The sequence below is a fragment of the Stigmatopora argus genome, chromosome 1, assembly GCF_051989625.1.
Source record: "Stigmatopora argus isolate UIUO_Sarg chromosome 1, RoL_Sarg_1.0, whole genome shotgun sequence".
Classification (NCBI taxonomy): Eukaryota; Metazoa; Chordata; class Actinopteri; order Syngnathiformes; family Syngnathidae; genus Stigmatopora; species Stigmatopora argus.
In genome coordinates, this window is record NC_135387.1 from 26401542 (window position 1) to 26423450 (window position 21909).

A 21909-nucleotide genomic window follows, 5' to 3' on the forward strand; every position below is an offset into this window, starting at 1 on the left:
TTTAAAGCGGAGCGTATTATCTGCAATCTTGGCACTGCCCAAGAATGGGGCAAAAGGTGCGGTAGATCTGGCGGCATATAAAGTGTGCCGTCTATCTCCAATTAAAAGATGGCATCGATTTGGGCCCATTGCTATGCATGAGAAAGTGAGAGGTGATCCTCTGTTTTCTCAGCTTTCAAGGAAACAACGGCCAATTTGAACAAAGCCAAATGGTGTTTTATGCACACATTGTCACAGGTGCATCGTAGCATGTGAATTTACTTGAGGAACCTTTCGAATAAATATATACCATATTTTCACGACTATACGGCGCATCGTATTTTTAGCCGCAGTGTCAATAACGAGTGCTATTTCTGTATTTTACACACACAAAGGACGCACCGTTTTTATAGACGCAGCCAGGCATGGCAAAACATACACAAGCTTAAACATACACGCTACACCCACACGCTAAAAACACGTTTTTAAAAAGGCCACGGAAGCGAAACTGAGTTCAGTTGTACTTTATTTAGCCATTTTACAATGTACTCGCATCATCATCCACCACAAATCCATCAAAGTTGCTTCGTAAAGCTGTGTTGATGCCGATCGCCAGGCCACAATCCATTGGTTGTATTGACAAAAGAACTATATATCCCAGCAGTCACTGCGCAGTACTTTTTCTACAGAAAAATAGTAGAGTCAGGGGCTGCTTGCCGTAGTTGTGAGAGCTGTAGAGGATGGTGTACCCTATCGACTGATTTAATTTATTTTATCGTGATAACAATTTTAGTATTGGTCCATATATAAAGCGCTCTGGATTTTAAGGCGCCCTGTCTATTTTGGAGAAAATTTAAGACTTATGTGCGCCTTATAGTCGTGAAAATACGGTACTTTACTATACTTTTTCTTTTACGTGACTTTTTGTGAAGAAACACTACTCATGCTGCGCTGCTTTAGTCTACACTAGAGTTTTATTATTTTTCCTCTTTATTCTATATATTAAGCCTTCCCTATCAATGTATGTTTTTCCCGTAGTTTTTTTATAATTTCATATTATGTATGGGATTTTTTTTAAGCACTTTTTTTAAAACCGATCTCGTTTCACCCATTTCGTAGCAGATGTGAACATCATCATCGACTGCTAATATTGTCATGCTTTAAAGATGACCTTTGAATTTAGCCCCAAAGGCTAGGTAGCGTTGAGTACCGATGCGGCATTGAATAACACAACTATGAAGTGCAAGGGAGAATGCATTCCATGTATAACTATAGTAATAAACTTCTTTGGAGGGTACTGTCTATTTAGTTTTGTTGTAATATTTCATATTATTAGGGAGGGACTTGTTGAATGTTAACTTCTCTACAGTAATCTAGATTTGTGGGACTTGATTGAACGCGCATCAGTGACGTCCGTCTTTTCACTATATAAATATAGCACGTCAGCAAGCAATGTACCCAGACAGTCAAGCTGTCAGTGTCATACAGGGACATCTACAGAATCTTGAATTTATACTGATAAGGCACACTTTGGAGAAAATTTTAGACTTTTAAGTGTGCCCTCTCCAGGTCAGGGATCAGGTCCTTCACCAGGTGGAGGAGTTTAAGTATCTTGGGGTCTTGTTCACAAGTGAGGGAAGAATGGAGCGGAAGATCGACAGGCGGATCGGTGTGGCGTCTGCAGTGATGCGGACTCTGCACTGGTCCGCTGAGCCAAAAGCCGAGGCTCTCTATTTACTGGTCGATATACGTTCCCACGAGCTGTGGGTTGTGACGGAAAGAACGAGATCCCGGATACAGGCGGCTGAAAATTAGTTTTCTCCGCAGGATGTCAGGACTTTCCCCTAGAAATAAGGTGATCGTTTGGTCATCCAGGAGGGGCTCGGAGTAGAGCTGCTGCTCCTCCTGATCGAGAGGAGTTGGCTCGGGCATCTGATCGGGAGGTGTTCCGGGCAAGTCCCACCGGGAGGAGGCCACAGGGCCGACTTCGGACACGATGGGGAGACTGTGTCCCGACTGTCCCGGGAAAGCCTTGGGATACTCCTGGAAGTGCTGGATGAAGTGACTAGGGAGAAGGAAGCCTGGGCCTCCTTGCTGAAGCTGCTGCCCCCACGACCAGTCTTTGGATAAAGCAGGAGAAGATGAAATGAGATTAGATGAGACAATAAAAACAAAAATGGAGATTGCAGCGGGTAAAACAAAGTATGTAACCCATCTACTATATGAAGTAATACAATATTCGGCACAAATGATCCCTCGAGCTGTAATATCAGCACGCTGTGAAATCATATTACATTGCCTTTTTGTACGTCTCATGATGAAATTTGCCATATTTACCGTTGCTGGCAAAACATTTCATAAAAGATCTGTAAATCATCTCAGGTCTGGCATCTTTGAAATATACTCTCTCTGGTCTAATTTGCCCAGGATAATGATCTTTCCCTAAAAGCAATTAGTCCGATGATGCCATTAAACAAGCACTTTACATCACCATCATCGTTTGAGTAAGTCACAGGTCTCCATCTGTGTTTTTGTGTGTGTGTGTGTGTTTATGTTATGATTCTCTCCATCACACCCAATCATAATGTACATTTATTAGTGTCAAGTAATGGGAACTAGCGTTTAATGGATAAGTGATTCTAAATTATGAATTATTCAAGGTTGCAAGACAGCACCAATACTTCAGCTGACACCTAACAGGATGGGTTAAATATGGAAGGAACATTGAAATGATTACTTTTTTTTCTATTAGACCTTAAAAGAAGTACCACTCAATTAACTTTAGAATGATAGCAGACTATATTTTGGACTCCACTCCACCCCAAAATATTGACAGACGAGGTTTAATAATGAAATTAGATCCCAATTAATCTTCTTTTGTAAGTTCCTTTGGCCCCACCCACTAAATAAAACCTTCCCCTAACAAAATTATGTCAGACTCAGAATGAGCTGCTCATTTTTGCAGTCTACTAGCTAGCATTGCCATGCTCTTGTTTCCATACTACATTTACTAGCTGGCGATAGAAAAGATGGTACTCGGCCGTTTGGTCGCCGGACTTTTGGTCGCAGGACGTTTGGTCGCCGGACGTTTGGTCGCCCGGAAGGTTATTGATAGTTACCATTTAAAATAGTTGCCCAAATTCCCTAAATACAAACTGCAAATTATTATTTTGTCATACTTAAAGCATTATTAATTATTAGTCTAAAGAAAAGCTCCAAATTTCCCGTACTTTTATTGTGTTTTGTTGGAGAACTTGTCAAGACCCTGACTGACGTCCTTTCCTAAGGGGACAACTCATGTACATACAAACTCTTATACACTCACACGTCGGCTCAGTGAAACTGCTCAGGGCCATTGTTGGCTTTTATTGATGCGTAGACGTGTTGTTTTACCTTGTTTTGTCGCCAGACTTTTGGTCGCCGGACTGTTGGTCGCCAGTTGTTTGTGTCCGGGCGACCAAACGTCCGGCGACCAAACGTCCGGCGACCAAACGTCCGGCGACCAAACGTCCGGCGACCAAACGTCCGGCGACCAAACGTCCGGCGACCAAACGTCCGGTCACGCATTAAAAGATTATCAGTTCTAGATGTGATGTCAAAATCAGATTTCCTGAACAAAACGGGCGTTCCCCAATGCATCGTTTTGAGTAGAGTAACTCATGCCTGTCAACTTGTATGTTTTTCCCGTATTTAATACGTTTTTTTTATCATTTCAAATCATGTGCGCTATACAACAACTTTTGTATGGGAAAAATGTTTAACAAAAAAAGCGCTTTTTTAAAATAAAACTGGTTTCGTTGACTCTAATCGAGATCGTCTATGTCGCTGGTAGCAGTGGAAAACGGCATCGTCAATTGCTATTGTTGTCACTTCTGCCAGTTTCACTATAAATGTAGCGAGTCAGCAAGCAATGTACCCAGACAGTCAAGTTTTCAGCGTCTTACATTGATATTGAGTGCATACAAAAGGCGCACCGACTTATTGGGCGCCTTGTTCACTTTGGGGAAAAATGTAGACTTAACCGCGTCTTATGTGAGGACTAAATATGTACCGCGTTGTGTTTGTACGGTTTATCGTCACTTAATAAGGGGAATTGCAATCATTAATAAGGGGAGCGATTGACCGAGTTTGACGTAAGTCCAAAATGGTAAAAAAACAAAAACAGATTTGAGTGCCTTTTTGTTCTACATAGAAAATTACATCTGTGCAGTCATTTGTTGATTGAGTCACCATTTTATAGCACATGCGGTATACACATCTTATCCGTATCCATTTGCTGATTTGTTTATCTGGTTATCTTCTAAATTGATTATTAAAAGCAAGCCTATCTAGCTAAAAAATGGATGAATGTGTTGCATTGGAATCACTTTTTGGGCCTTACTTTGAAACAAACAGGTTGTTTGTTTTAAATCTATCAAAATCTTGGCCCCAGCATCTGTGTTGAAGTATCAGACGAAGAATTAAACGGTATTTCAAGGTAATGACCCACCTGCTCCGTTCCAGATTTCCTGGAGCAAAGTGCTGCTCCTCACTTTCATTGCCTTGGCCCAAATCAGCATCAACAGCCTTGATGGAAAGTGGAATGGCGGCTACCTGTCGCCACTCAGCGGGTCACGATTCACCGCCTGCCTGCCTTGTGCGCTTTGACACAAAGAACCGGAGGCAAAGAAAAGATGAGCTAAGATAACCTTCAAGATCTCTCTACAAAGGGGAAATTTGCAGCATTTCAGAACTATTAGTGGATGCAGGAAATTAAAAAACAGATAGAAAAACAGCATGGAAGGGAAGACACTCATCCAACAAGCACGTAGCACACAGTAGAAACTTAATTATTATCAGATGAAATCTCTAATGGAGCCAAATCTGCGTGATTGCTACAATGACCTTTCTTGAGCATTTCTTATACTCTTGATTTAAAATGGGAAAATAGCTAAAACGGCGCTCAAAACGTCGGAAATGTGATGAACGCTTTCATTTTGTATTGTATTTTCAAACAACTCAATTAATTACCTGACGGATACCTCCAAGCGAATTAAAACCCTTTCCAGAATTGCGCTCGGAAAAAGTCAATAACCGTCACCCTTAAGTTATTTTCTTTTATTTATGCAAAAAGTGAAGTTTCACTTTTAGTTTTTTGTTTTTTTTACTCATACCTGAATTAATCAGATGCATATTTGAGTGATATAAGCATCTGGAACAACCAATTATTCACAATGTATTTTAATACAAAAAAAAAAAAATACAATAATAAAAAAACATCTGTCCTGCCTAATTAGAAAAAGTATAATTTAACCCTTAAGGTTCTAAGGCTGATTTTGTGTACTTTTTTTCAAGTACCTTATTTATCTTGTCTCTTTATAACATTAACATGCCCAACATCATCGCTATCAAGGGTGTCAAACTCGGGTTGGTTTGCGGGCCGCTTTAACGTCAACTTGATTTCACGTGGGCCAAACCATTTTAGATATAATATTTAGATTTTTTTTATATAAATTGATTAAAATAACTGGATTAAAAGCCCTGAATATTCAGTTTTTAAAGATCTAAAACAATGTTAATTTTAGCTTTTTTAAAATATATTTTTAGATTTTACAATTAATTTTTGAACTGAACCACATGGAAAAAATTGATTAAAATAATTCAATTATTGATTTAAAAGGGGGAAAATCAGAAAATTTAATATACATCTATACTCATCAATTTAATTTGATCCTAAAACAGAAAGTCGGCACTCATGATTTACTTTCCCGGGCCACACAAAATGATGCGGCAGGCCAGATTTGGCCCCCGGGCTGCCACTTTGACATGTGATCTATATGAACTTCTATTATTACACCATCCCCTAGTATAATTCCATAAAATGCCCTAAAAATATACGAAACATTCTGTATTTATTAAATGAAGCAGTGAAAAACAGAAGTGCCCTCTAGAGTCTAGTGAACACACGTGAATGGTTAAAGGCATCATATCTCAGAGTTTTTGTGGTCTATCGGTGCCAATTAAAAACTTCCTCAAATCCCACACGTCCAATTCATTTTGACAACGGATTTCTATGTGAAATAGTTTATTAATTAGTCCGCTTTAAAGCACCGTTTTGCTTCTATGTGGTCTTTCGTTACCTTCATGACAAGAGACAGTTCCTTGACCAATGACATGCCATTGTCATACGTGAATGCTCATTGGCCACAAAGCAAGAGAAGCGGAAAAATACCTTTGCGTGTCTGTTCGACAAATCGGACACAATTTTCGAGTTTCACGCAATTTCAGGACGCGTACAATTATTTCGAGAATACATATTACAGTGGTACCTCGTGGTACGACATGCTCGTGGTACGACATGCTCGTGGTAGGACGAAAATTTCGATCGAATAATTCGCTTGCGATACGATTAAAATTTCTAAATGCGACCAAGCCAGGTGGCCGTGACATGAAAGGCGGTTTATCATTTTATCACACTGTCTTTTTTGTTGCATTTCTTTCGTGTATAACTACTATATCTACGAGGACTGAATGATTTATTCAGACGAGTTTCGACCAGGAAACGCACGAAACGGACAAAAAGAAGGTTTTCTGGGTAATGAAGTATACTCGTGCACACAACACCCATAGGCAATGGCACCCTTTCTCAGAATAAAACTTCATTACCCACAATCAATACGTGGGTAAGCTCAGCTACTGCATTTCCTGTTATTCTTTCTAAGGAAAGAAGGTCCCGCGATCGTTCTTTAAAGCCTATTTCTCGTTGGCAAGTGGTCGTGCGTTATCCTATTATGAGGACATTTGTGCGCATCATTTTCGGAATATTTTGAAGGCAATACAACAGCAAACAGTCCATCGATAGCAACCGTGAGGGTGGAGGCGTGGCAAACCGCTTACCCGGAAAACGAATGTAACAAAAGATTAAGACAAAACTAGAATTCAGTTTTGTGTAAAGTTACATTAAAGGAATGTTTGAGTGTGTCTGTATATATTTATCCAAGTTAATTAAAATTTGTTTGTTCGTTTACAAGTGCTGTGGATAAAGTCCCCCCAAACACCCCCCTCCGCCTCCGTGTGTGTCGTTGTCTCTCCCCTCCGTGAAATGTGTCTAATTTTACATCTTTTAAACACATTTTATTACTATTAAACCACTCAATATGTATTACTTTGTCAATATATGGCGAATTAGAAGAAATAATACATTTTTTCCAATCCAATATCCTGTTTTTGGTGTTTTTTCAGAGGGTTGGAACGAGTTAATCTGTTTTCAATTCATTTCAATGGGAAACGTTCGCTCGAGTTACGAAAAGCTCGACATACGATCTCAGTCTCGGAACGGATTACGATCGTATGTCGAGGTACCACTGTATTCCGTTTTTCAAGGGACAACCCGAGTCATAGCCACCCTATTACTAATTCCGTACAAACTAACAAAATGCATATTCATAAAAATGAATAACAATCTTTCTACTACCTACCTAGCGCAAGATGCCTTCATCGATTATTTAAAAACTCACCACGGGACCACTTGTGATGGTTTAATGACAGTTGATGTACTTTGTTGAATAAAATATTAGAAAAGGTAAGCAGACTGCCTTCTGTAAGATAAAAATGTTTACGTGAGCGCATTAGCATCCTGTCAGTAGATATCTTGGGACATTTCAGCAAATGAAGGCTAACAGGGCAAACTTGACAGGAGAACTCTGGAGGCCATGGAGAATGAAACTTTTAGCCTCTGACATATTCTTACAGACAAGTGACAAACAAGTTAACATTCATCCGACCTGACAGATTCTCTATTTAAATAGCCGTATATCAACCTGCGAGTACACTTGTCATGATATGTCAAAAGGAAGCGCATGATTAATTTAGAGTGGAAATGATTAGGCTTCTTCACTTTGCGTCTAAGTTTCCACAAAGATTTTCCCCGCCCAAATGTCAATGCAACTGGGACTTTTACCTTCTTTTGAACAGTACAAACTTTTGCCTCCTAGGGTTGCTATAAAAACAAAAATCAAAGGATGCAAAGGCCTGAATTCCTGAATTTAAGCTTCTTGTGCGAGCTATAGTAAATGATATTTTTGTGATTTGCTGTGGGCCAATAAAAACTAGGCAGCAGGCTGTACTTTGGACATTGATTATTTCATAGGTATCAATGATTTGAGGGTAGGATGGTAATTTCTGTTCCTGTTTATACAAAGTAGTGCAGAAAAATATACCATATGCATTTCTGTTCTAGTGGGGTGGCCCGGCGGATGATTGGTTAGCGCTTCGGCCTTACAGTTCTGGGGTCCTGGGTTTGAATCCAGGTCGTTCCACCTCTGTGGAGTTTGCATGTTTTCCCTGGGCCTATGTGGGTTTCCTCTGGGTACTTCAGTTCCCTCCCACATTCCAAAAAAAACATGCATGGTAGGCTGGTTGGCCAATCTAAATTGCCCCTTAGTATGAGTGTGAATGGTTGTTTGTTTCCTCCTGCCCTGCGATTGGCTGGACACCAATTCAGGGTGCCCCCCCCCCCCCGAAGTCAGCTGAAATAGGCTCTGGCACCCCTCGCAACCGTAGTGAGGATAAAGCGGTTCATAAAATGAATGAATGAATTCATATCATAGTGCCTTTTCACCATTTAAACCATGCAAGCAATCATCAAATACATATTAATGATGTTACAATATAATGGCTGCGCTTGATTTACGCCATGTGTCAAAGTGGCGGCCCGGGGGCCAAATCTGGCCTGCCGCATCATTTTGTGTGGCACAGGAAAGTAAATCATGAGTGCCGACTTTCTGTTTTAGGATCAAATTAAAATAAGAGTATAGATGTATATTAAATTCCTGATTTTTTCCCCCTTTTAAATCAATAATTGTAATTTTTTAATCATTTTTTTCTGTGTTTTTAGTTTAAAAACCATTTTGTAAAATCTAAAAATATATTAAAAAGCTCAAATAAACATTGTTTTAGATCTCTAAAAAAGGAATATTCAGAGATTTTAATCCAGTTCTTTTAATCCATTTATAAAAAAAAAATCTAAATATTATATCTAAAATGGTCCGGCCCACTTGAAATCAAGTTGACGTTAAAGCGGCCTGCGAACCAACCCGAGTCTGACACCCTTGATTTACGCTGTTGTCAACAATGGGGATCTAACCTCGATGAGGAAGCCCAAATGGACAAAACTGCATATTTTCTATCGGACTACTTAAAAAAAAAAAACTAAAAAGACCCCCAGAGAACCAAGGTCGGAAGCCAGGGGGAAATTGAGGTTTCGACGCACCAGGGCCCCGCCGGCCCGGTTGTTTTGAGACGAGATCATTAACCCACAAGCACCCCCTAAGGAGCTCATTGGCACTCATCGCACCTGGGCCCATTTGTTCCATCCCTGTTGAGAACAATAAGAAGAAAGTTTGAAACCCGCACGTCTAGTCTGGCGGAAAAGATTCATTGGAAGCTATTGACAAAGTGTTTTAAGGAAACAGAAGCACAACTTCATTCTGTTGCTCTTAAATTACCGGCTTCACAAATGCGCATTTCTTTCTTTGGTGTGTTTGAGTGACAGGGACAAGGCGGAGTATAACTCTACCTTTGTGCAGTGAAAATGAACAGATTGGTGACATCTTTCCTAAGTTGCAAGCATTTATCTCAGCTGGAGTTGTGCTTTCAAGGGAAACAATGATTTTGACAAGACTACAACTTCTCTCTCATCTAAACCACGCTTGTCCTCTTTAGCGGAAAATAAGCTCATCCTGCTCGAAATCATGGAACTCAAGACTTTTGGAATGTAAGACCAAAACAAGACAAGTGAGTGGGTGTGTACAAACTTTATTTTTCGCCAACAGGCGCTTCCAGAATAATTGAAAGGATTGAAGGGTCAACTTGTAATCATTTTAATGTTAGTCTGAACTACAAGACCATCGTATATTTTTGGTCACTTTCACGTAAGCTAATTTATTTGTATTCTTCAACTAAAAATACCTGTCAATTGTACTCAGTTCCTTCTTGTGTGTATTTTAAATATAGATCTGTCCACTTTTAATGTATTAAAACTCATTAATTGTAATTATTTATTTGAACCCAATATTTCATAAATCCTTACTATAATGGCCTTTTTTTAAGTGTTATGTCTCTACTTATGTAAACTCACTTCTGGCTGAAGCAGTCTGTTTTTACTATTAGAAATGTGGGCGACTGCCCATGGCGCAAACTATATGGGGGCGCAACTCTATTTTTTTTGTAAATTTTTGTGGATTTAGTGTCTATTGCACATGTGTCAAAGTGGCGGCCCGGGGGCCAAATCTGGCCCGCCGCATCATTTGTGTGGCCCGGGAAAGTAAACCATGAGTACCGACTTTCTGTTTTAGGATCAAATTAAAATGAAGTGTATAGATATACAGACGCTCCCCTACTTACGAACATTCAACTTACGAACAACGGTACATACGAACATGTCTGCAAATTGCGTTTAAGTCCAAAAATGTTCGCAAGTCCAATTTTGTATTTCGCGTCTTTTTCGGAGTAGTACTTCTTTCCGCCGCTAATACCGACGCCTGGCGCTGTGAGAGCTCAGCTCACCCAGCATCTACCTTCTTCTTCATTGCAATGCGGAAGTGCGTGAATGTATCTCCAGTGTGCAAAGAACCTTTTTCATTTGTATCATTAAATATCTCATGCATCCAATATTGAATATGGTTGGTAAAAAGCTAAAGGCTTCTATTGAGGGAGTTGCAAGGAAGAGGCAAGCCATTTCATTTGAAACGAGTGGCAATAATAACGAAGCTTGATGCGCGTCAGAAAGTGGTGAGCGTTGCACATTCAGTACCATTTATAAACAGAAAGATCGAGCAGCAGGACCCAAATATTGAACGTTGCACAAAGTTTGCAAATCAATTGAATGATGCCATACAGTGCTACTGCATCATTTATGATGAAAAAAAGAAGAAAACTGTGCAATCGTCATTAGGTCGCTTCTTTTGGCCAGTTTCTAATACATAAATCTATCTCTCTCTCTCTACAGTACTGTACATATTCTCTCCATTTTATTAAATGGTTTTTTTTTTCAGTACAAACCAATGCGTGTTACTTATACAAGCCTTAAACATACAAATGCACTTATATAAACCTTCAATATACTTATATAGGCCTTAAACATAAATTATAATACAAAATATAGCACTAAATCAACTTACAAACAAATTCAACTTATGAACAATCGCTCGGAACCAATTGCGTTCGTAAGTTGAGGAGTGTCTGTATATTAAATTTTCTGATTTTCCCCCTTTTAAATTAATAATTGTAATTTTTTAATCCATTTTTTCTGTGTTTTTAGTTCAAAAATCATTTTGTAAAATCTAAAAATATATATTAAAAAAAGCTAAAATAAACATTGTTTTAGATCTATAAAAAACTGAATATTCAGGGTTTTTAATCCATTTATAAAAAAAAGTCTATCTAAGTTTATCTAAAATGGTCCGGCCCACATGAAATCGAGTTGAAGTTAACGCGGCCAGCCAACCAACCCGAGTCTGACACCCCTGGTCTATTGGGTCACAATTAGTTGTTATGCTGAAATGTTGATATATAAAAGCAGACCTACAGTTGTATTTCTGCATTTATTTAATGAACATATATAATACAATGTATTGTGTTTGTACATTGGGGCGGGGTGTGTGTGTATGGGTTGGGGGGGTGGTAGGGTCGTGAACAGGGTTATCCACCCAGGGCGCATAATTAGCAAGGGCTGCTCAAGGCCCTTGCAACAATGACACCCACTGTCAGAAACATATTAGTTGGTGTGATTGGGGAATTACAAGTCTATGTGTTCAGCTCTATTAGCCACATACACACACACCCCAGACGGAATGAAGCACTTCTTATATAATGTCTTTTTTTTCTTTCTTTTTCCATCTAGCCACTGGGCCTCTGTTCTTGTTTACCCCCTGAGCATATAGGGAGACAAATAGAAAGGAGGAAGCAAAAACAGCAGGTGAGCATTGAAACAATTAGTCCAAGATCTTGCCTGACACAATCCATTGATAGAATTACAATACCGTGTACATATAATGTTGTATGTTGTACAAACATTTATATATTTTCAATCCCACAAACAGCACCATTCTGGAGTATGCTCAATGTATAAAATCTCACAGGAAAAGGGCATTCTGCCTGAAAGGATGTCATTTGACATCTTTAAAGGTCCTCTTTTAAATGGTATTTTTCCCATTAACATTGTAGCCCTTATATTTTACTATATTGAAAATTCCCAGATTGTCCTCTTTAAAGCTATTTTCCTTTCTAATATCATTATTTCACACCTTTCTGGTCAGGGTGCTGGAGCCTTTGCCAACTGATTTAGGGTGAAAGCCACAATACACCCTAAACTGGTCGCCAGTCAGTCCTAGGACACACCGTGACCGGACGTTTCGTCGAAAGACGTTTGGTCCCCGGACATTTGGTCGACCGGACGTTTGGTCGACCGGACGTTTGGTCGACCGGACGTTTGGTCGACCGGACGTTTGGTCGACCGGACGTTTGGTCGAACGGACGTTCGGTCGAACGGACGTTTGGTCGAACGGACGTTTGGTCGACCGGACGTTTGGTCGAACGGACGTTCGGTCGAACGGACGTTCGGTCGAACGGACGTTCGGTCGAACGGACGTTCGGTCGAACGGACGTTCGGTCGAACGGACGTTCGGTCGAACGGACGTTCGGTCGAACGGACGTTCGGTCGAACGGACGTTCGGTCGAACGGACGTTCGGTCGAACGGACGTTCGGTCGAACGGACGTTTGGTAGAACGGACGTTTGGTAGAACGGACGTTTGGTAGAACGGACGTTTTGTCGCCGGGTTCGCTCGCTGTCAAATTATGACAGAGTTTACTGTTGATATCTCTCTCTCTCTCTCTCTCTCTCTCTCTCTCTCTCATGATTATAATTTTGAGAGCTGGTTTCAACAGTAACAACCCAGTGACCAAACATCCGTTCTACCAATCGTCCGTTCGACCAAACGTCCGGTCGACCAAACGTCCGGTCGACCAAACGTCTTTTGACGAAACGTCCGAGTACCAGGACACAGAGACTGGCAACAATCACAATGCCAGTGTTGCCCACAACAAAGTCAGACGGATGAACCACAACACCATCAGGTAACGTTTCTAATATCTATTATGTATTATGTTTAGATTGTTACTCTTAAATTTGTCATCTTTGATGTGTGCTGACAGATATTTATCTGTATTTAAACGTGGCTGACGAGATCACATTGAAATAAGTACTCACATTCAATCACTTGACTCCTGACCAAATGGCACACTCCATTTCCTGTGAAATGACCACTTACTTTGCTATTTAATCCATAATTAAATACAGGTTTAAGTATTGTGAAAGGAACTATTTTGGCTGCGGCTCGGCAGGTGTCAGAGAGCTAGTCTTTTCAAACTATAAGATCATTCTTCATTGACCTGCCATAGGGGGGAATTTTTCAGGCTTACAGTCAGAAGTGCAAAGTATGAAGAAAAAATAATAATACAGTAATACCTTGTTTTTCGTGATGAATAGGTCCCAAGACCTGCCGCAATGGGTGAATTACCACGATGTTGGGATGTGTTTTTATCAGTGGCGGGCCGTCAGGGCTTTCAAGGCCTTCTCTGCTGACCTAAGAAATATCTGAATCATATATTATATTTTGTCCATCAATACTATTTAAATAATTCCTATTTGTCTGTTAGCTTCCTTTCATTGCTTTCCCCCTGGTTTCACTGCTTCCAGATGTGTGTTTTCATATTGAAGCGTTTAACCAATCACATTTCAGCCATTATTTACTACGAGGGTTAGAAATCTACCTCAAGGCCTTCACAATCAGTTCTGCGGGCTCTGCCGCTTTAAACAAGTGTCGATAAGACTGTTGCTTTAACCAATCAGATTTCGAGTTGGCAACACCACAATGCATTGTCGCAGGCGTATGGATACGTCATCGCTTTCACCAAATATGAGGCCATAAAAACTTTTTATGGTGTCTATTTAATATTTGTTGGACTCTTCAAAACCTTCTTTGACTATAATTTATATATTTTCCTGCGCTAAGTGGGCAGGAACTTGGGTAAAAAGTTGATGATGTGACAACCAATTAGTGCACATTTTAGAACGGGACGTTTTCAGAGGTTTGTCTGTTTAAAAGGTGAACGACATTCTGACTTGTTATCTATGGAAGATTTTAAAAATGTATAACGACATACTATGTTAGCGCACAACCACGTATTCTTCTCTGATTCTCAATGCGTGTTATTAGAACTCTGACACACACTTAGTGCCAGACTCAGTTTGACGGAGCCATCACTTTAGCTCCATTACTCTCTGCCTGCTTCTACTACCAATAATGCCACTGCATCCATTGAGTGTGATCTTAATGGAAAATGATATGCTTGTTGGCAGCTGAGTGTAGTTGTATTGCAGTGACCCATATCATGTTAAAAGGAAATGGAGGAAGGAAGGGGTTGCAGCTAAAGTAGTGTCTCCTCTTACAGCTATTCAGACTGATGACAGCGCTTTTCTGTCTTCGAATTTGTATGGCTGATTAGATTTCTCAATCAATGATGTTGTTTGATGTTGATGTTTGCCATTTGTTGCTCTTCAAATCAGCGCCAGAGGAAAACAAAATCTTAAAACAAAGACATTCAAAAAGATTAATGATCGGTAGGAAATACGTGTTATCCTACTTGACTTAAAGTTCTTAAGTCCAAAGTCCTCGAGTTTCTATTCGCTTATCAAATGACAGAATATTATCATAAAACAAATGATCATGATTCACACAGATCCAGAACTATTGAAAATGTGCAATAGTAGTTGTAGAAGTAGCTGAAACCGATGAGATAATTGAAAGCAATTCCGGACATATGACTCAATGGAAATTGTAGTTGATACTCGTGGTCTTTATCGTGTGATGAGTCGGAATATGAAAATATTTCTAGTGATACATTTTTGGCTGTTAGGGTTATCATTATTATATATTTGCTTGAAATATAATCATTATATATGTGTGCTTGTAATGAACCTATGAAGCTTTGTTTGCTCAAAAACTCAAAGGTTGACCATGGTATATTTTGTAAAAATTATATTCCTAATAAATGTAAAACTCAAACGTCAAATGTCAAATGTAGGGAAACTGTGGAATAAACAACTGAAGTGCCCATGTTTGGAGAAATAACTTCAGGTTATATTTCACTTATGACTCAAATGGATAATTGCTCAATTACTTTACCAAAGACAGTCGTTTAAAGGGCCACCGTTGTTTTTACAATACAAATCGACAGCTTGCTTCAATGCTACACGGCTATTGCAACAAGAACACTTTGTCCATTAACAATTTTGGGATTGACTGTGATTTTTTTAATATATATATAATTTAACAAACCCACGCACATATATGCACTAAAATGTAAACATTCATTCAAAAAGTCATTTTTACTACATCTGCTTGCAACCGTGATAAACAACGGGAAGGTCACTCCCCTGTTACATGGACTTCTCAAAACAATTGTTTACACCGAAACATCGTTCCCTTGGGATCCGGAGGACTTTCAACAATTGTTTTGAGAAACATCGACCTCTCACACGGTCGCTCACACCGAAGATTCGGAGAACTGTGGATTGTTTTGAGAAGCATCGGCTTCTGGAGGTGGTTCACATCAAAACTGTATTGAAGATTCGACAGACCTACAATTGTTTTGAGAACTGAGATGAATGTTGTGAATCTTATGAAATAAATTAGCAAGAGAGACATTGAGTCATCAGAATGATCTGGGACAGAGACGCGTCAGAATCGATTCTCTCTTGCAAGAAACACGGATATAATAATAATAATCGGACATAGGCCCTGTCGTCATTATCAACAACAAAAAGCCTACTTGTCATCACACCCAGAAACTGCGTATGACGAAATTGGTGGTGCTTCTCCATAAGCTGCGTTTACTCGGCAAAAGACTTAAATAAGTGATAGTTACGGACTTGTAATTTGGCATTCTGCTGTTATGGATACAGGTCACTTACCTCTCACTGTCTTTCACTTACCTTCAGTCATCTAGTAGGAGGCAGATCACCACCCAAACATCTTTTCATATTACCTCAGAAGGGAATGTGTGTTATGTTACCGCAAATTTAGAGTTCTGATGGATGTGGGGAAAAACTGTCCTTAAGCCTATTTGTCCGTACTTTGTGGGACCAGAGGGCAGCAGCTGGAACAGATTGTGACCAGGGTGGTAAGGGTCCCCTATGGAAATACCCATTGGTGAACCTATCATTGACCAACCACTGTTGTTGTTAACAATGCTTCATTGGCAAAACCTCATTAAAATTATTTAATCAAAACAACAGTTCGTTCAGTGTCTGCCAATCATAATAGATTGGACGTCTTTTGTCGTTAATGTCATGGAAACATGACCATTTAATTTGAGTGATTCCAAAAAGATAGATTTCTTGTGTATCGTTGGCTAAGGCAAAAAAAATAGTTCAAAGCATAATTTGTATTTGTACTTTTTTAATGCTTTGTTTGAGGACCATGGGGTCAAAATAGCTGCAGTTTCATTAATGATTCAGATTTCATTACCATTACTTTTTTTTGATCAGCGTGTGACTTTGTTTTAGCAGACATGAAAGTTTTGATAATGAAAAGAAAATGTGGGCTTTGATTTCATTTGAAATGTCAGCTTTGCAAATAAATAGATTTTGAGGTTTGGACATTTCCACGTGTTAATCTAAGTACCTGTAGATCATTTCTAAAATACACATCTGTCTTCTAACCAAACAAAAGTTAAGCCTATTATTCAACAGATATGGGAAGACATGAAAGAAGGAGGAAAGCTCGTTATCAAAGCATCTAAAACCTCAGCCAATCTACTTACTATTCATCAAGCAGAGTTTCCTCTTCACTTGAATTAATTGCAGCAATTTGGGCTACCATCATAAAAACAGAGGGCTTCTTGGAGTGGAGTTTCATTAAAAAAAATCCCCAACTCCCCGAAAAAAACTTCTGGCAAGTGGTGTCTATCAAGCCTATAAAAGACTGTTGCAAAATGGACTACTAGATAGATAGAATGAGTCAAACTATCGATTCAAAATATATCAATGGAAATATGAACAAGTGTTTTAATGCAATGGATTTTATTGATTTATTTTTAGTGCCATTCACTTGATCACACAAAATAAGGTCTTTAAGGATTCATGTTGGTTTAAAATCAAATAAAACGACATAAAACAACATATTTCAATGACAGTAATTACAACTTTAACCAGTTTTATGAATATTATTGCCTCTAGGTGCAAATTATGTGAATATTCTGGGACTAATGATTGGTCGACATTTGCTTTTGGGGCGGAGTTTGCGAAGAATCAATTTCGAAGACGGAAAACTTGCATTTTCTAGAAAAATGCAATGAATTGCGTTAATTGTTTTTTTTCTAACTTATTTCTGTCTTTGTCAATTTATCTATTTTTAGAAAACTGATTCATCATTGCATTATTACTGCCTCACAATGTCATTATCATATCCCGCGGTGCCGTTTAATTGGAAAAGGCTACGGGAGTAATATTGCTTTCAGTTATTATTGTGCATTGCCGCGGATATGGTAGCTATATATATGGCGGTACACAGTCGATTGGTCGCCGGTCTTTTGGTCGCCGGTCTTTTGGTCGCCGATCTTTTGGTCGCCGGTCTTTTGGTCGCCCGGAAGGTAAGTGATAATTACCATTTAAATCGTTGCTCAAATTCCCTAAATCCAAACTGCGAATTACTATTTAGTCATACTTAATGCCCTAGTAATTATTAGGCTAAAGAAAAGCTCCACATTTCCCGGACTTTTATTGTTTTTTGTTGGAGAACTTGTTAAGACCCTGACTGACGTAGCTTCTTAAAGGGACAACACATGTACATACAAACTCTTATACACTCACACGTCGGCTCAGTGAAACTGCTCATGGCCATTGTTGGCTTTTATTGATGCGTAGACTGTGTTGTTTTACCTTGTTTTGTCGCCGGTCTTTTGATCGCCCGTTGTCACGGTCGGGGCGACCAAAAGACCACGAACAAAAGACCGGCGACCAAAAGACGGCGACCAAAAGACCGGCGACCAATCGACCGCACACGCTATATGGCATCTGCCTAAAATGTTAAAAGTAGTGGAAGTAAGTTGACAACAGCTAAAACACTAAAATTGTCAGAAAAACTTGTTTGTGTGCGAGAAATATATATTTTCATAAATGGTTTGACCGTCAGTGTCAGACACAACGTTAAGACCTGTACACCACCTACTAAGGAATAATTGCCGTGTATATGTCTCTCGGAAATCAATGGTGTTTTTACAAAGGGCTGAGTTGCCCAAGAGCAATAAAATTGGACTTTAGTAGCTAATGCAATGTTCTTTCTTGTTGCGACTTCACAATAACCGTCTCCGTGTGAGGGTTTGAAGTTTTTATTTGAAAAGCCTCTGTGTTTGAAACAAAAAGTGTTCCGAAAAGATACTGTTGGCTGTATTTTCTGAACATTTATAGCAGGAAGCTCCTTGGTGAGACATCACAATGCCAGTCAAAGCACTCCTAAAACCCCTATGATGAATACTTTGAAATCCTCATTTGAAATGCAGGCTTGATTGGCTGGGGAAGGTTGTGGATTAAGGGTGTGGTTTAACGTGCATGTCATTTTTCTGGATGTGATTTTCCCTTTTTCTCCTATTTTAAAGCCTGTAGTGCTGTATTGATGAGCTTCTATGAAAGGGATATTAACTGGCTTATAAAGTCCCACTATCACAAGATTTTACACACTAATTAAATCGTGTCAAGGAATAAATTATTGAGAGTCTCATCGATCGAAACTAGTGAAATCCGTTCATTCATCTTCTGCTTATCCGAGGTTGCAGAGGCATTGGTTTGAGCAGGGAAGGCCATACTACCATACCTGTCACCCTATACGTTTTCCCATGTATTATTGATCATTTCAAATTGTGTACACGATATAACAACTTTCGTACGTGATTTTATTAAGTACAATGTTTTTTGTGTAGAACCGATCTCGTTTTACCGATTGGCTCTAATCCGGATCGTCTCGCTCACTGGTAGCAGACGAAAATGTCATCGTTGACTGCCAATATTGTCATGCTTTAATCCGTGACCGGGCGTTTGGTCGCCGGGCGTTTGGTCACTCGGACGTTTGGTCGCCCGGACGTTTGGTCGCCCAGACGTTTGGTCGCCCGGACGTTTGGTCGCCCGGACGTTTGGTCGCCCGGACGTTTGGTCGCCCGGACGTTTGGTCGCCCGGGTGAATATAATTTTGAGAGCTGGTTTCAACAGTAAATATTTAGATATTAAACTCTCTCTCTCTCATGAATATAATTTTGAGATCTGGTTTCAACAGTAAACTCTCTGTCATGTTGTCAAACATCCGGTCTGGGCGACCAAACGTCCGGGCGACCAAACGTCCGGCGACCAAACGTCCGAGTACCCTTTAGCCATGATATGCACATGCGCATTCCGCATTTTCACTATATAAATATAGCGTGCCAGCAAGCAATGTACCCAGACAGTCAAGATGTCAGCGTCATTCAGTAACATCTACAGAATCTTGAATTTAGTGCATACTGATTGGACACCCCATCCACTTTGAAGAAAATTTTAGACTTTAAATTCTGCCCTGTGAGTAAAATATGTGCAGCATTGCATTTGTACGTTTTTTTTAAACACTTAATAAGTGGAATTGCAATCATTAATAAGTCGAGCAATTTGGGTGAGGTTGCCAGGTACGTACTGACCAAAACATTCGCGGATGGGAAGACTATATCGGCAGTGTTCCTTTCTTACACAACACGTTTCAACCATTTTCTGATAAAATTGCATCTCTTGAACGCAAATGCTAAAATGCAACCAAACTTACTCTCTTCCAGTATTTGACTTGGGCTTCCTGGCCAATAATGAAACTGGATTAAAACGTTTTTTGCTATTTTCTTTCTGAAGATAATGACTGGTTGTGGTTCCGTCAAATCCAATCTATCCAATTCATTAAAGTACCCCCTGAAGTCATACTGCGACTTTAACTTGCATGTCATTTGTCTGTATGTCCTTTGTTTGTTTTGTTCTTGCCATAAAGCCTGTAGCACTGCATGGCTTAGCATCTATAAAAGGGAAATTAAGTTTTTAAAAAACATTGAGCAAAGACAAAATGAGCAGTTTCACAAAACAGTCACCAGGAAGATATTTACTGAGTTCAATTGATTTTTGCAGTTATAATATAAAGAAGTTGTAATGACTTGTCGTGGACTGGTTTTTGTTTCCCAATGATCCGAGCGGCTATGTTGTCTGAGGCAATGTGCGCCGGGCAGTATCACCCATTAAAAACCAAGTCCTAGTTGAAGGACCAGACAAACGGCTCAAAGGACCTCCTATAAAAACAAACAGAAATGGAGTTATGTTTCCCTTGGGTCAGCGGGGCGCCCTTCTGGGGGAGGAAGCAAAGCCCCTGACTCTGAGGCGGGTTATTCTTTCTCTGGGCTTTAAGTCAGCGAGGTGGTGATAAAGAGATCCATCCGATTCTTAAAAGTTTCTGGAGGATGTGGTGTTGTCTTGGAAGAGTCTGTCTGCATTGAGGGCAGTAAATCAGATTAGTTTCTGGCCATGGTTGGAATCTGACAAAGCTGTCTTTTGACACTGATTCATAACATTTATGTGGGTGTTGAGAGGTTTCAGTTTGATAACCTTTTGTTTTTTTTGCATGGTTTGCTTCTGTTAGCTTTATTGAGCCACAATCTTTAACTCATTTAAAATATAAGGTTGCGCTTTCTCAGGTGTTGTCTTGTTTTGATGGTAGAATTTTTTAAAAATTCATTTCAACAATTGTTTTTTAATAAGTGTGCGCATTATTGATCCTTTGTATCCGCTGCATGAAATATGTTTTTTTATTGATATTTTTGCATTTATGTGACATTTGTCCTTCGTACCTGTGGCATCATATATCTACAGAACTGAGTATTGTTCTGCATAAATTCTCACATATTTAGTTTTAATTAAGTAACTGTTTTAAATGCAGTGACATGCCTTTGTTCTTTTAATCTATACTTTGACAAAAAATGGATCATAATAGTGATAAAACATTACTTTCTGAGAATATCTAACCACACCTTCCATGTTATCCCCTTTATATTTAGCAACTTAACATTAAAGATATCTAAATATACCATTTATTTGTTTTTGACACTGTTCTTTTTAGCATCTTAACATTGATTTACATCTGATTCTAGCAGTTTCCAAAATTTCCCATTAATTAATCTGTTGATTCACTTTGATCACTGGCCAAGTGATTGCCGAGACGGGTGAAGAGTTTAGTTTTGCGAAGGGAGCTTGCAGCAAATATGCCCCATCTGTCAGTATTTAATTAAACAATAACAGGAGAGTACAGTTATTCATTTCTTAAGTCTGTTTCCTTACTTTAAACTACAGCGACGAAAAGGAAATGATAATGGATTTAAGCCTGATAGACCCGTGTGGGCTTTGTCCATGTTATACAGCACTTCCTTTTCATTTTAACAGCAGCTACCAAGTGCCTGAGGAATAATTCCACATTATCGTCAATTTTTATGCATCGTGTGCTTTGTTCGTTTTGCTGGGCAAACATGCCATCTATCATTTGCCAACATTTATCTCGTCTTTGTCATTACACAATGACTGAGAACAGCTCTCCACCCCTCTTTATGTTTGGTCAGGGGAGGAGGTGGGGGGTCCGCATTCAGGCTTACAATGTTCAAAAGTTTGAAACTCACACAGAGGATGGAAATTATCGTAGGTTTGCTGAACATAGACACTTATGCCAAGTTTTAATATATCTGGTAGTTCAGATTTGTAGCACGGTAACTTTGTAATCACTTTTTTTGCTGATACAGGTCCATATTTTTATTCCAGTAAAATGAATGCAAAAATTAATGTTATT

The 21909-nt window shown here is 39.4% G+C and overlaps 1 protein-coding gene across 2 annotated transcripts in view; it reads left to right on the top strand.

Moving 5' to 3' along the window:
• The window catches only part of LOC144076242 (uncharacterized), a 137081-nt gene that overhangs the window by 38941 nt on the left and 76231 nt on the right, over nucleotides 1–21909 (top strand). The window contains exon 4 of one of the 2 annotated variants that reach the window (XR_013300770.1): nucleotides 4483–5141. Coding sequence is in view for 1 of the 2 variants with exons in the window: in XM_077603924.1 (XP_077460050.1) it covers nucleotides 11861–11935 (75 nt within the window). In the remaining variant the exon portion in view is untranslated. Of the gene's footprint in view, nucleotides 1–4482; nucleotides 5142–11860; nucleotides 11936–21909 lie in introns of those variants that run through there. The other variant, XM_077603924.1, reaches the window with a different exon arrangement.